Here is a 16,976-nt window from a genome sequence, read left to right as displayed (position 1 = left end):
TCAGAGCTTATTTGTTGTTGTGTTTAATAGCCTGATGGCTGTGGGGAAGAAGCTGTTCCTGAACCGGGACGTCACAGTTTTCAGGCTCCTGTACCTTCTCCCCGGTGGCAACGGTGAAGTGAGTGTGTGGCCAGGATGGTGTGGATCTTTGATGATGTTGGCTGCGTTTTTGAGGCAGCGACTCCAATAGATCCCTTCGATGGTGGGGAGGTCAGAGCTGGTAATGGACTGGGCAGTGGTCACAACTTTTTGCAGCCTTTTCCGTTCCTTGACTTTCAAGTTGCCGAACCAAGCCACAATGCAACCAGTCAGTGTGCTCTCTAATGTGCACCTGTAGAAGTTCAAGAGAATCCTCTCTGTCGCACCAAATCTCCGTAATCTTCTCAGGAAGTAGAGGCGCTGATGTGCCTTCTTGATAATTGCATCAGTGTGATGGGTCCAGGAAAGATCTTTGGAAATTTGCACGCCCAGGAATTTGAAGTTTTTGACCCTCTCCACCATCGACCCATTGATATAAACAGGATTGTGGGTCCTCATCCTTCCCTTTCCAAAGTCCACAATCAGTTCCTTGGTTTTACTGATGTTGAGAGCCAGGTTGTAGTGCTGGTACCATTTGGTCAATCATTCAATCTCACTTCTATGTTGCTCAGATTTTGGTGTATATCCTCTTATGTGGTCCAAAATCAATACATCTACTAAAATATTCTTTATCGTTACACCGTAGGCACTGCAGGACTAATGTATATTTTCAACCCCAATCTCCTTTCTCCCCATAACCCCTGACACCTATACTAATCAAGAATTTGTCAATCACTGCCTTAAAAAATATCTATTGTCTTGGCCTCCACAGCCGTCTGTGGCAATGAATTCCACCGATTCTAAAATATCACGTTTGCTCAAATGTGCAGACATTCTTTTGTCTTCTCAGGGCTCCAAAACACTGTTGAGTGACCTTTGTTTTGTTTATTTCTTGGAAATGTTATTTTCTCTAAAGTTCAATGGCATGGTGGCACGGCGGTAGAGTTGCTGCTTTACAGCGCCAGACACCAGGTTCGATTCTGACTCCAGAGCTTGTATGTTCTCCCCGTGACCGCGTGTTTTATCTGGGTGCTTAGGTTTCCTCCCACACTCCAAAAACGTACAGGTTTATATAGTTTAGTTGGCCGGTAAAATTTGTAAATTGTCCCGAGTGTGTAGGATAGTGTGAGTGTACGGTGCGGACTTGGTGGGCCGAAACGCCGGTTTCCGCACTGTATCTCTAAACTCTGGTCTAAAATCTAAAGGAAAGTTCACTTTCATAATTTCATTTCATTCATTGATCCCTTTGGTTACATGCAGATATACTCATCATGATTTGATGGCTCACACCTCCCTATTCAAGAGACCTGCCATAATGATGCAAATTCCCCTTCCAGTCCATGTTCTTAGCTCGTATTTGGAAGATCAATGTTCTAATTAAGAAAAAGCGGTTCTGGACTACCAGTGAAAATCATTTGGTTCCAGCTGTATATTGTCTTCTCTGATTACTGGCTTGGTCCAACTAAACAAATCGTCAGCAACTTTACCCTGTGAAGTTGCAGATTGTCAGCCTGGTTTTATTAGGATTAAGGAATGTAAATACCAACCTCATTTGTCAGACATGTGCACGTTTATGTAATAAAAAACGTTGCCTACTAGCTTGCTGGGAGTGTAAATTGGAAGCAGTGCACCGAGGGCAACGAAGGATCCGGCAAGCAATGCTGGAAAACATCAGGCCAAATCCTGCTGGAGAAGCCCTTTACCTGTAATTCCTCACAATCATACCATGCCCAAGCCTACCCGGCCCACAAGTGGATGGCCTGTCTTGTTAGCCCAAAGCCTTCCAGACTCCGGCACTAAATCATGGATATCCTGAGACCATACACACGACACACACACACACACACACACACACACACACACACACACACACACACACACACACACACACACACACACACACACACACACACACACACACACACACACACACACACACACACACACACACACCCCCACACACACACACACACACACACACACACACACACACACACACACACACACACACACACACACACACACACACACACACACACACACACACACACACACACACACACACACACACACACACACACACACACACACACACACGGACACACACACACACACACACATACATACACAGACACACACTCACATATACACACACACACGTGCGCACACACACAGATGGACACACACGTGCGCACACACACGCACACACACACGCGCACACACACCCACATACACAGGCAAATGTACACACACACACACGGACACACACACATGCGCGTGCGGGCGCACACACATACGCACACATTCCTACAAGTTTCTGGCTGCTTTGCATGTTAAAATTACATGCGTCATTTGAAATAACTTGTGCTCATTCTTTAATAGCTCTTTCTGTCCCAGTGTGTACTCATTTAAACTATCATCAAATAGATGTCAAATTAATTTTATTTTCCATGGAATGAAAAAGGAGCTTCCATGTGTTTTAGCGATCGAGAGTAGAAATGCCAATGCAACTATCCCAGGGAGACCAGTGTTGGTTGGCACACCAAAGGATGGACATAATTGTACTGGAGAATGTACGAAGGGGATTTTGACTCAGATCCAACGCTTCAGTTCTGAGGAGAGAAAGAGGAGTTTTAGTTTAGATTTAGAGATATATTGTGCTGAAACAGGCCCTTCGGCCCACCGTGTACATGCCGACCAGCGATCCCCGCACATTAACACTATCCTACGCACTAGGGACAATTTACCAATTTTACCAGTCAAATTAACCTACAAATCTACACGTCTTTGGAGCATGTGAGGAAAATGGAGCATCTGGGGAAAAACCCACGCGGTCACAGGGAGAATGTACAAACTCCATATAGATGGCACCCATATTCAGGATCGATCCGGGGTCTTTGGAGCTGTAGGCACCAACTCTACCACAGCGCTACCTGGGTAGACTGGGTTTGCTATCCTTGAAGCAGAGGGAAACGAGGGGATCTAAAAGGACTGTATAAAATAATGAGAGGCACAATCGGCTCTAGATAACATTTTAGTAGATGGGATTTGTATTATACTTCATGGACATGATTTTTTTTTTTAACAAAAATATTTATTCAAATATTAAAATAGTATTTACAATACAATAAAACAAAACACCACCATAATACAAGACGAACAAATATGCTAAGCAACTGCTAAACAACTATATTGCAATCCTTGTCCAGGATACATTCAACCCCCCTCGGTGCCCAGCGATCGCGAAACTCCCTCAGGGCGCCCCGTAGACAGGGCGTATTCCCTTTCTATCCGCACCCGGGCACGGACGTATCCCCGGGAAAGGGGCAGGCAGCCGGCTCGGGTAGAGCCTTCATGTACTTGTTGGGCAGAAATGTCTTTGTGTGCTTTATGACTTGGTGTCTCTGTGACCAGATATCACAAACAAATCTGTCATTATAGATTGTGGCCATATAAACTGCGATTGACTTATTTTAAACAATAGAGACAAGGAACTGCAGATGCTACTTTACAACAAAGGCACTGAGCGCTGGAATAACCCAGCGGGTCAGGCAACACCACCAGAGAACATGGAAGAGTTACGTTTTGGATCGGAAATGAAGAAAGATCCTGACCCAAAACGTCACCTATCCATGTTCTCCAGAGATACTGCATGACCTGCTGGTTTTATTTTTTGTTAGTTTAGTTTATTTTGGAGATACAGCATGGAATCAGGCCTTTTGGTCCACTGGATCTGCGTCGACCAAGAATTCCCGTTACACAAACACACACTACACACTAGGATGAATTACAATTTTTACCAAAGCCAATTAACCTACAAAGCTGCACGTCTGCGGAGTGTGGGAGGAAACTGGAGCACCTGGAAAAAACCCACGCAGGTCACAGGGAGAACGTACAAACTCATAGTCAGGGATGGAATCCAGTTGTCTGCCGCTGTAAGTCAGCAGCTCTATCATAACTGGCTTTCTGCTAGTTTAGATGTCTGTTGAAAATATGTCCAAGAAAATGTTATTTTGCCCATTTTGGAGATATTTCCCTATTCATTTGCTGTTCTAGGCATATCAGTGTGAAATGACTTTTGTTGTCACAAGCTAAGATGAGGGACAAAACAGACCAAGATGTTGCTTTTAAAATCCAGTGTTGCTTCTGAAAAGTTTGCATACAAATGGTGCAATCATTTAAATATGATATATAAATCATTGGCAACCAGGGCTCTCGATGGATATGAAATTACCAGCATGGAATGGAAAAAAATTAAAAGTGATTCATTCTCATTTCATTTTTGGAAAGAAAAATCCAAGTGATTTTGTTCCACTGCATTTTAGATCGACAGACATGGTGTCCAAAAGGCTGGATTGTATCCACACATGAGGAGGAAGCATGCATTTAATTCATTGAATGACTTCATTCAAAGCTAAGCCTGGAAGAAATAGGAATACGTTGAAGCATGTTAAAATATTGAGAGCTTGTAAAAAATTGAATGTTATATTTTAACATTAAATGCATCTCTAGCTATCAAACAAGAGGCAAATATAAATTTGCCGATTTAAAATACATTTTAAAATCCAATTCTTCGTTAAATAAAACTAGGAGTAATTTAAAAAAAAAGTAAATCCTGTAGTTATTTGAACCCTGAACAAGCAATCTTACTTAGAATAGATTAAAAAAATTACTTTGCCTTTTGTGCATATCATGAGACCAGAAAAAATAATGACCTTATTTGGAACAATCAGTCCTTTGAATGGAGCAATTCACTGGACTTATCAATAATAACAAATCAAGTCCAGCTTCACATGATTGTAGAGGAACTGGCACTCGTTTTTCTCATACACAACCACATCAAGGAGATGATGAGGAATTTCTTTAGTCAGAGGATAGTGAATCCATCAAATTCATTTCCACAGTCGGCCGTGGAGGCCAAGTCAATGGTTATTTTTTTAAGGCAGAGATTGATAAGATTCTTGATTTGCACGGGTACGGGGAGAAGGCAGCAGAATGGGTTTGAGAGGGAAAGACATCAGCCACGATTGAATGGCAGAGTGGACTGGATGGGCCGAATGGCCTATTTCCGCTCACATCACATGGATTTATGAGCATTTACATTTGAAACTTACAAACATAATTTATTTCCTAATGTGTGGGCATTTTGGAATTTATTTTGCAAGAGTATATTGATTAATCTATATTTTTAGTTTTTAGGTTTAGTTTTAGAGATGTAGCGTGAAAACAGGTCCTTTGGCCCGTCAAGTCCGTACTGGCCATCGATCACCCATTCACACTAGTTCTATCCTACACACTAGGGACAATTAACCTACACAAACCGGCATGTCTTTGGAATGAGGGAGGAAACTAAAGCACCTGGAGGAAACCCACGCAGTCACAGGGAGAAGGTACAAACTCTGTACAGACAGCTCCTGTAGTCAAGAATGAACTCGGGTCTCTGGCACTGTGTGGCAGCAACTCTACCACTGCACACTGTGCTGACGCCCCTGTGGCACTGAATAAAAAGGAATTATATATTTAAAACATAAGAAGTGTTGGGTTTGGCAGTAACCAGATGCTGTGTGTCCAAAAGCATGAGAGGATTAGATTGGGTAGATACACAGAGTCTCTCGCCCAGATTAGGGGAATCGAGGACTAGAGGACATAGGTTCAAGGTGAAAGGGAAAATGATTAATAGGAATCCAAGGGGTAACTTTTTCACACAAAGGGTGGTGGGTGTATGGAACAAGCTGCCAGAGGAGGTATTTGACACAGGGACTATCCCAACGTTTAAGAAACAGTTAGACAGGTACATCGATTTGGTCGGTGGGGGCGCTGCGAGCCAGCAGCCCTGCCAGCAGCGTGTAAGTTTTTTCTATTTTTTTTGTTTTTTTACTGTGTCACAATGTGTGTTTTTAATGTTCCTCTGTGTGTCTTGTGTGGGGAGTGGTGTGTGGGGGGGGGGGGGGGGGGGGTAAGGAGGAAACCGCTTTGGTCGCCTCCTCCACGGAGAGGCGACTTTTTCCATGTCGCCTCGCTCGTGGCCTAACATAGAGGATCGGTGCAGCCTTTCCCAGAGACGCGCCCGGGGCTTCAGCAGCGGGCACAGTGCGGACACTTTTGTCGTGGAGCAGGCGAGCCCTCGCCGAGGGTTGCCGGAGGAGAGCGCTCTGTTCACTGGCCCGCGGCAGCGTGAAGCCGCAGTCTGCGGAGCTCCAGCTGGTGCGGCGTCCGGAGCCTGGGATCCCTCGTTGGGAACCCCGGAGGGGAAGAGCTCCAACTTCCGGCCCACAGCCCACTTCTAACGGCGAGGACTTACCATCCGGAGCGGGATCCCTAGCCGGGGATCCCTGGAGAGGAGCTCCGACCGCTGGCCCTGCGGTCTCGGTGCTTCTGGCAGCGGCATGGCGGAGACTTTAGATCTTCGACCCCCAGCATGTGGCCCACACCAACCTGAAGCCGCGGTCTCCGGTGAGGAAGCACCGATTATTCAGGACTTACTTGGACCTATCTTGTCTACACATCTGGACACCAGCAGCGGCGACTGCGGAGGATTGTGGTCCTGACCACGGGGGGGAATAGAGGAGGACTAACTGGACTTTGTGCCTTCCACCACAGTGATGAATGCTGTGGTGGATGTTTGTGTTCAATTTTTATTTTGTATTGTGTGTTCTTTTTTTATTGTGTATGTGACGAATAAAACTGACTTGACTTGACTTGACTTGACATGACTTGACTTGGATAGGACAGGTTTGGAGGGATATGGACCAAGTGCAGGCAAGTGGGACTAGTGTAGCTGGGACATTGTTGGCCGGTGTGGGCATGTTGGGCTGAAGGGCCTGTTTCCACTCTAATACTCTATGCTCCAAACAATGGAACCGGTATTGATATAAGAAGTTGGAGGATATTTATATTGATCTGTTACTCCATCATTGAAGTGCGCCATGGTGACTTGGTAACATTGTAAATTGTCCCTAGTGTGTGTAGGATGGTGTTAATGTCTGGGGATCGCTGGTCGGCACGGACTCGGTGGGCAAAAAGGGCCAGTATCCACGCTGTATCTCTAAACTAAAGTAAATGTTCAGATGTTCAAAATTTGTTTCAAATGACTGAAGAGTTAAGTTTTCCAATCTCATTAACATTTAAATTTATTATATATATATTTGACCAAACATGTATCTCATGGCCTTATATTTTTTAAACCTAGAATGGGTTTAGAAGCGATTGTGGAATCCTACGCTTTCTGGAGACCTTCTTTGCGCACCCTCAGCTTTGAAGACATACCTGGAATTCAGAAACAAGGTATTGATCTCCATTCCCTTTGCGGTATGAATATTGATTTGTCGCACATTAGGTAGTCCTGGCATTCCCTCTCTCTATCCCTCCCCCACCAACCGCCCGTTTCCTTCATCATTGTTACTTTTTTGCATATCTTTTATTCATTGTTCTTTATCTCTCCACATCACCGTCTATATCTCTCGTTTCCCTTATCCCTAACCAGTCTGAAGATGGATCTCTACCCGAAAGGTCACATAAAAACATAGAAACATAGAAATTAGGTGCAGGAGTAGGCCATTCGGCCCTTCGAGCCTGCACGGCCATTCAATATGATCATGGCTGATCATCCAACTCGGTATCCTGTACCTGCCTTCTCTCCATATCCCCTGATCCCTTTAGCCATAAGGGCCACATCTAACTCCCTCTTAAATATAGCTAATGAACTGGCCTCAACTACCTTCTGTGGCAGAGAATTCCACAGATTCACCACTCTCTGTGTGAAAAATGTTTTTCTCATCTCGGTCCTAAAAGACTTCCCCCTTATCCTTAAACTGTGGCCCCTTGTTCTGGACTTCCACAACATCGGGAACAATCTTCCTGCATCTAGCCTGTCCAACCCCTTAAGGATTTTGTAAGTTTCTATAGATCCCCCCTCAATCTTCTAAATTCTAGCGAGTACAAGCCGAGTCTATCCAGTCTTACCTCATATGAAAGTCCTGCCATCCCAGGAATCAGTCTGGTGAATCTTCTCTGTACTCCCTCTATGGCAAGAATGTCTTTCCACAGATTAAGAGACCAAAAACTGTACGCAATACTCCAGGTGTGATCTCACTAAGACCCTGTACAACTACAATAGAATCTCCCTGCTCTTATACTCAAATCCTTTTGCTATGAATGCTAACATACCATTCGCTTTCTTCACTGCCTGCTGCACCTGCATGCCTACTTTCAATGACTGGTGTACCATGACACCCAGGTCTCGTTGCATCTCCCCTTTTCCTAATCGGCCACCATTCAGGCAATTCCTTGTCTCCAGAGATGCTGCCTGTCCCACTGAGTACTTCAGGTTTTTGTGTCTTTCTTCAGTTTAAACCAGCATCTGCAGTTCCTTCCTATCCATTCCCTTTGTCATATTTTCACACCTTACACTTCCTTATCTATGTATGTCCCACTCCCTTGACATCAGTCTGAAGAAGGGTCTTGACCCAAAACATCACCCATTCCTTCTCTTCAGAGACGCTGCCTGTCCCGCTGAGTTACTCCAGCATTTGTGTCCAACAAGGTAATTACTTTGGCTTTTCCTTGTATCACTTTGTCTGCCAATAATTGTAGGAAAATTAGATCACTCTACAAGCAATAGCTGGCCAAAAAAGTGTTTCAGTATGCAATTCTTTATTTTATATTAATTATTTCACCGTAAATCACAAAACTAACAACAGAAATTGTTCCTTTTCAGTCAGATTAGTACTTTAATATATTCATTTCATGTTGTGATGCAAGATTGCTGCCCACTTTAGCTTAGGTAATCTGTAATTTATTAATTTAGTCTTTTATACCTGATTTAAGACAGTGTCTATCTTAAAAGCAACAAATTGGTGGTAACTTCAAGAACTCTTTAAAATCGGCCGAGCAATCTTCCATAGTCTCATAATCAAGGGGGCGTGACTGCATATTGAGAGCATTAATGGTCCAATGGTTTAATAGTGCTTAATTGGTCACATATGCAATGGCACAGTGAAATTATTTTTGCATGTTTTGCACATGCGGGCACCGCCGTGTTTTGACGGCATTTCCACAGTCCAAAGTCCGGTCGATCCACGCGCTCGATCTACTGCGGCAATTCCCGCGACCTGACGTCCCTCTCCTTGCCCGACCATCTTTGTGTCTGGAGGCACCTCCTGTAGCCGACCTTGAAGGCTCTGGAAGCATTACCCCGGATCACCCTCCGACTGGCCCTTGCTCCTCACGTCCAATGTTTCCAGCTCTCACCCAGTCCCACCGGGTAGGTTCTTGGTCCTGTCGACGATGAACCTTCGGGCAGGTTCCCGGACCCACCCACCGACAAAACATTGGGCAGATTCCTGGTCCCACCGACTGACAAGCCTTCAGGCGGGCCACATTAAACGTGCAATGTCAAGTAGAGCATGAACAAAGTCCTCATGATCCACTTCTTGGTACATGTCCTGAACTCTGATTAGGTATCACACTTGGTATGCGTGGACAAACTATGTGCATCTGGCTGAGCAAACTGATTCAAACTGGTACACCTGGTGTCCTCCAAAACCTGGAATTATTTAATGATGTTGGGAGGTTTGAACAGAAATATGAGATAGATTTCACAGGGTAAGCAAAACATTAAACGTACTGCTCTTAACACTCTGGTAATTAATATATCAGCATACAGAGAAATATGAGGTGTGCATTTTCGCAAGGCTAACATGGGCAGGCAGGACCTACACAGTGAATGGTAGGGCTCTGGGGAGTGTTGTAGAGCAGAGGGATTTAGGAAAGCAGGTGTAGTTATTTGAAGGTGGAGTCACATATAGATAAGGTGCTCAATAAAGCTTTTGGTACATTGGCCTTCATCAGTCAGAGTATTGAGCGGAGAAGTTGGGTGGTCATGTTGAAGTTGTGTAAGATGTTGGTGAGGCCACATTTAGTTGTATTCAGTTCTGGTCACCATGTTATAGGAAAGATGTTGTCAAGCTGGAAAGGGTTTGGAGAAGGGTTACGAGGATGTTGCCAGGACTAGAGGGTCTGAGCTAAAAGGGGAGGATGAGTAGGTTGGAACTCTATTCCCTGGTGCGCAGGGGGATGAGGGGTGATCTTATAGAGATGTATAAAATCATGAGAGGCATAGATCGGGTAGATGCACAGAGTCTCTTGTCCAAAGCAGGTGAATCGAGGACCAGAGGCCATAGGTTTAAGGTGAAGGGGAAAATATTTAATAGGAATTTGAGAAGGAACTTTTTCACCTGAAAAGTGGGTGTATGGAACAAGCTGCCAGAGGAGGTAGTTGAGGCTGAGACTACCCCAATGTTTACGAAACAGTCAGACAGGTACATTGTTAGGACAGGTTTGGAGGGATATTGGCCAAATGCAGGCAGGTGGGGCTAGTGTAGCTGGGACATGTTGGTCCGATGGGCCTGTTTTCACGCTGTATCACTCTATGACTATTCTGAATGTGGGCATTAATTTGGTTTGGTTTTGTTTGCTTTTGTAGAAGGCACAAATTCTTGCTGGGGTATAGGTTATACAATGGTGAGGGTGAAGAGGGTGAAGTGTAAGAGCTACCACATTGCTTGTATGAGGTCAGATTTGTTTAGCCCTCAGCTGATTCCTACTTACCAACCAAGTGTTGCTAGAAATATTTAGGTGGAAGATCCTCCACTTTCTGAACTACGAATGACAGTGTTGGGGCCAACTGGAAATGGAGGTGTTAATGGAGGCGGAACATATGGAACGTGAGACAGTAAATCACAGGAACTGGCCCTTCGGCCCACAATATCTGTGCTGAACATTTTGCCAAGTTAAATTAATCTCCTCTGTCTGCATATAACCTAAAAATATTTAGGTTAGTTTTAGTTTACTTTCGTTTAGAGATAGTGTGGAAACAAACCCTTTTGCCCCCGACTCCGCGCCAACCAGCATACACTAAAGAGACTGTGTTTTTCTCACTAGGTGGAACGTTGCCTTCATCTGCCCATCAGAGCCTGGGGAATGGTCCTCCAACACACCGCCTGCCCGGCTCTTCCTGTCCATCCCCTGCTTTCCATCTGGCCCAGAACAGTGGGCAGCTGTGCAACCTGAGCCCGACGGACTTTGCCACCTGCAACCGCACCGGCCTGGCCTTCAACCGCTACAGCAGCAGCCTCGCCGAGACTTACAACCGCCTCGCCAACCCCAGCACCGAGACGTTTGGCGCCCAGAGGACGCCGTCCTACATCGGCGTGGCCAACACCGGCAGTGTGAACATGTCAATAGCCGGCAGCGACGGAGACGCGTTCAACTGCCACCAGGCCGGTTTACCCGTGCCCATCTCTGGGATCTCATCTCCCCAGCTCCAGTACATCATGCCTTCCCCGTCAAATAACGCTTTCACCGCCAACCAGGCCCACCAGGGGTCCTACAGTACTTTCAGACTGCACAGCCCGTACGGTTTGTACGGGTATAACTTCTCCACCTCCCCCAGGCTGGCAGCCAGCCCTGAGAAGATCATCTCTGCCCAAGGAGGTTTCCTGGGTTCATCTCCCAGCGGAACCATGACCGACCGACAGGTCTTGCCCACTGTGGACGGGATGCACATTCTCAACGGCAGCCAGCAAAATATGTTTGACGCAAGGTCCTTAGGGAACTTGACAGCCTCATCGTCCCAGATCCCAGCACATTTAGTTTGAGAGGGTGACTGCATTGGGTGAAACGCGTGCTGTAACTCATGAAACATCCATTGGAGATTCTTCCGTTCATCGACACTTTCGCCGTTATGAAATACGTTTCTCAACAGTGTCAGTAACAGGACCTGTACTGAACACCTGGAGAGTGGAACAACTTTGGACTTTGCATCTGCTGAAGTGGTTTGTTCCCGTAGCACATATGTTGTTTTGGGCGATAAGGGACTTCCACTGTGCTTCCTGAACGGATTCAAAGGACTAAGGGACACTTGACGTGCAAAAGAAGGGCACTTGTTTTCAAAAATCATTATCTGTATCTTGTATATTATTGTCTGCTTTTGAGTTGGCTATTGAATTCTCTGACTCGGGCAGAGCTAATGGATTTGGTTATAATGTGAAGTTGATCAAGACCCTTGGATGCAACTTGGATGTACAACAATGAATCTCTTTCAACATTCAACCTCACATGAACTTACAAGCACCATTCTTTGGCCCATCTGGTGGCTTTTCCTTCCTCGCCTTCAGCTTTCTGTTCCACGGCCCTGAGATTGTTGACCTGGAGTGGCATGCGGGTCTTATCTAATTGGATCATTTGAGGTCTTGGCCAAGGAGCTTTTGGTTTTCCATGAGTCTAAGCTGTGATTGTGAATAGACTGCCAAAACAATGGGTATCACCACAGCTAAAGCTGATCCTGTCTGAACCTAATGGTCGCACAAGTGCACTTTTCATAGGATAATGTGTACAGCCACATGTATGCAAGCAATATTACATGGATGGTCTATCCTGCCTTACAACATTGAGTGCAACAGTTTCCCCCCCCACACTACAAAGACGTACAGGTTTGAGGGTTAACTGGCTTCGGTAAAGATTGTAAATTGTCCCCAGTGTGTGTAGGACAGCGTTAGTGTGTGGGGATTGTTGGTCAGCATGGACTCGGTGAGCCGAAGGGCCTGTTTCCGCGCTGTATCTCTAAACTAAACTAAATTAGCCATTAATTAAGACACTCAATACAGGTAGAGATCATTCCCCCAGTATTCTTAGATTAATCTTCATGACATCCATGCAGTTAAACTGAACTAATAATCAATTTCTTCCTCCTTTTCATGCCTTTAAAATCATTTGTTGTTTTAAAAAGTCGGCCTGTTTAAAGCCTTCATAATTACCATTACAAATGCCAATCACCACACTAAGTTATAAGGCTAAAACCAAACCAATGATATATGCAATTTAACATGAAATGCCCCCCAAAATGTAGAAAGCAAATTTATAATTCAGGACTATAAGAAGATGCTTGCCTTTTTATGGCAACAAAATAAAAGCAATTTTTATGCGGGGTGAAATAATTAATTCTTTCTCTACTTTTGGTTCATGATTGTCTTTGAAAATAATCAGAGCACCAATTTAAGAGATAATTATTTCTGCAATCTTTCTTATCGTATGGAACAGAAATATAGGTTAATGTGATGCAATCCAAAGCAATGACTGCATTAAGGAATCTTATGTACTTAGAATTTCTGGAAGAATGGTTTTCAAAATTGTGCGTATAGAAAATGTAAAATTTCATATTTTAAGCGGTGATGTTTGAAAATCACAGGTCCAATTTATAGAATTAATATTACATAAAATTAATAGAAAGTCTTTAATGTCTAAGATTAAACAATTCGCAAAAGAGACAACAATGATATATTTCTAAAATATACTTTTAGAATATTTTACCAATAATGCCCACATTTTGTTGAAACTGATCCTGAATAAGACAGCACGGTGGCACAGCGGTAGAGTTGCTGCCTTTCAGTGGCAGAGACCCGGGTTCGATCCTGACTATGGGTGCTGTCTGTACGGAGTTTGTACGTTCTCCCCGTCACATGCGTGGGTTTTCTCCGGGTGCTCCGGTTTCAACCCACACTCCAAAGACATACAGGTTTGTCAGTTAATTGGCTTGGTATAATTGTAAATTGTCCCTAGCGTGTGTGGGATAGTGTTAGTGTGCAGAGATCGCTGGTCGGCACGGACTCAGTGGGCCGAAGGGCCTGTTTCTGCACTGTATCTCTGAACAAAACAAAACTAAACTAAAGACACTTAGGCTGCTGCTCACAAACTGATTATGGCCCCTTTCATGAAGCTGCTAAAGTAAAATATAAACGTTTCCGACTTAACTCCAATGTTTTAGCAAACAGTTCCTGTGCACCAGGAACGATAGTAATATCTTGGAAATGTAATAATGCCCCTCACAAAAAAGCACTTGAAATGACTACAGGAAATACTAATTCACAAGGAATATATGATCTGAAAAATATCTCCTATTCGGGAAGAATTTTTTATTCTCAAGTATCTTGGGTTACAGTATATCTGCAATAGGATTAAAAAATAAAAATATCTTACAAGAATGTTTGTCCCTGCTCTCTCTGCTTTTGGAAATATACATGCCGATATTTACAAGATTCTGGTATTCAAAGCAATTTTGTCAGTGGTGCATGATAGGACTTTTGAAGTAACAGTTGTAATTGGGGTAAGATTGTGATCTTATTCACAGTGAACAGTACCAGCATCCCATCACAAGGACTGCGGTCTCCCTCTCTCTCCTATTCTGTGTTGCACCGTACCATAAGTGCCAAGTTTTCTTCTCCTTTTTTGTTACTCAGCTGGGAGGAAGTATGTCTAAATTATCAACCGTGAATAGCTTTGTCAAATATTGTTGGTGTAACTTTCAAAATGTTTAAAAGTGTAAATATGTAACTATGATACTGCAAAATTTTACTGGCAATAAAATATGTAGACTTTACACGAATCCGTGCCTAAAGAGCCTTCATTAAAGTTACATATTTCAAAGTATAGAAGAATATATACAAACGTATAAAATTATTAACGGACTGGACAAGCTTGATGGGGCGAGTGCAGAACCAGGGGCCACAGTCTAAGAATAAAGGGGAGGCCATTTAAAACTGAGATGAGAAAAAACGTTTTCACCCAGAGAGTCGTGAATTTGTGAAAACCTCTGCCACAGAAGGTAGCGAGGGCAATTCACTGGATGAATTTAAAAGAGAGTTAGATAGAGCTCTAGGGGCTAGCGGAATCAAGGGATGTGGGGAGAAGGCAGGCACGGGTTACTGATTGTGGATGATCAGCCATGGTCGCAATGAATGGCGGTGCAGGCTCAAAGGGCCAAATGGCCTCCTCCTGCACCTATTTACTGTGTTTCTACGTTTCTGTGAAGCAGAGAGGGGCTTGATAGTCAGAGGATGATGAATCTGTGGAATTCTTTGCCACTGACGGCAGTGGAGGCCAAGTCAATGGATATTTTTAAGGTGGAGATTGACAGATTATTGATTTGCAAGGGTGTCAGGAACTATGGACGAGAAGGCAGGAGAATGGGATTTAGAGAGAAAGATAGATCAGCCATGATTGAATGGCAGAGAAAACATGATGGGCAGAATGGCCTAAATCTGCTCCTATAATTTATCAGTTTATGAATTTATAAGACTCCAATCCCTCTAGGTTTCCCAATATATCATGTTGAAAGAAAGGAACAATGGAGAAATATTCAAATATCTTGTGTTATGCATTTTATTCTGATGTTTACAGTGAACTAGAATGAGCATGGATTACATTGCTTTCTGTAATATTACCCATAATTGGGAGATTTTCCATCTTCCAATAATAATTCAATCTGTTTAACATTTAATGGCTGCCGTGGAAATGGAGACTGTAAACATACAATGAAGAGAATAGCTGATGCCGACAAATCCGTACTTTAACTTAACTTTTTGCAAGTCAATAGACAAGTCAAGAGTGTTTAATTGTCAAATGTACCAAGTCAAGAGAGTTTATTGTCATGAGTCCCAGATAGGACAATGAAATTCTTGCATTGTTCCAACAAGGGAATAATGAATTGCTGTCAGAATTCCAGTGATTACAGATTTCCAAGCGATCACGTGGTTTTTTTTAAACGTTGTTTACATGATTACAAGACAGTAAGACAAAGTTCTCATTTTGCTGGGTTGTTATCCACATTGCCACGTATTCAGGCATCATGGTTTGTTGGCGACACTCCTTGGGGAGCTGTTCATAAGTTCACAAGTGATAGGAGCAGAATTAGGCCATTTGGCCATCAAGACTACTCTGGCATTCAATCATGGCTGATCTGTCTCTCCCTCTCAACCCCATTCTCCTGCCTTCTTCCCATAACCTCCATCACCCATGCTAATCACTACTCATTGTGGGAGAGAATGCTTGGTGATGTTTGTAACTGGGATGGAATGGGATGAGCTCCTACCAGTCCTTCTGGTCCCAAATGAATAGTGAAAGGTCTGGATAGAGTAGGACCAGAGGCCATAGCCTCGGAATGAAAAGACGTACCTTTAGATTGGAGCTGAAGAGGAATTTATTTCGTTAGAGGGTGGTGAATCTGTGGAATTCATTTGCATGAGATGGCTAAGAAGGCCAAGTCAATGGATATTTTTTAAGGTAGCGATAGATAGATTCTTGATTAGTACGGGTGTGGGGTGAAGGCAGGAGAATGGGGTTAAGAGGGAAAGATAGATCGACCATGAGGAGGAGACTTGATGGGCTGAATGGCCTAATCCTGCTCCTATCACCATGAAAGTATGAAAGACCAAAAATAACTGGCTTGTTTTGTTTTCAAACGTACAAGCCACTGGGCAGTTTTGGTTGAGAAGAGACTTACAGCTAACCCACAGTTAATTTTCTTTGATGGTTCTGGCCTTTTCCTACCTCCAGTTACCCACCCTCCTCTCTACTTTCAGTCTGAACTAGGGTTCCGACCCAAAACATCACCCACCCATCATTTTTCTCCAGAGATACTGCCTGACCCACTGAGTTACTCCAGCACATTATATCTATCTTCAGTATAAATCAGCATCTGCAGTTCCTTCCTACACCTTATGTTTCATTGCTAGGGATCATCAGAGGACATTAAACTCCCAATTAAGGTATCTAAAGTGGCGCACATCTATTTTTGACAGAGAAACAAAACACCTAACAGACCATAGAGAATGGAACACAGAAGGGTCTCAACCCAAAACATCACCCATTACTTCTCCCCAGAGATGCTGCCTGTTCCATTCAGTTACTCCACCGTTTTGTGTCTATCTTCGGTATAGGACAGTACAGACTCTTCAGCCCACAATGCCCCAGCTAAACATGATGCCAAGCTCAACTAATCTCCTCTGCCTGAAACCGGAGCACCTGGAGGAAACCCACGTGACCACGGGGAGAATGTGAAAAGC

At 43.9% G+C, this 16,976-nt stretch overlaps 1 protein-coding gene across 1 annotated transcript in view; it reads left to right on the top strand.

Annotated features, from left to right (window-relative positions):
- tbx18 (T-box transcription factor 18) overlaps positions 1–14,518 on the top strand; it is a 35,049-nt gene extending 20,531 nt beyond the window's left edge. The window contains exons 7-8 of the mRNA XM_055636096.1: positions 7,268–7,362; positions 11,020–14,518. Of these exons, the coding sequence (XP_055492071.1) occupies positions 7,268–7,362; positions 11,020–11,735 (811 nt within the window). The 3' untranslated portion in view covers positions 11,736–14,518. The remainder of the gene's footprint in view (positions 1–7,267; positions 7,363–11,019) is intronic.
- The last annotated feature ends 2,458 nt before the right edge of the window (positions 14,519–16,976 follow it).

This window comes from Leucoraja erinacea, chromosome 5 (assembly GCF_028641065.1).
Source record: "Leucoraja erinacea ecotype New England chromosome 5, Leri_hhj_1, whole genome shotgun sequence".
Taxonomy (NCBI): Eukaryota; Metazoa; Chordata; class Chondrichthyes; order Rajiformes; family Rajidae; genus Leucoraja; species Leucoraja erinaceus.
The sequence above is the reverse complement of the archived record's forward strand: the minus strand, read 5'-3'. Positions and strand labels throughout refer to the sequence as shown.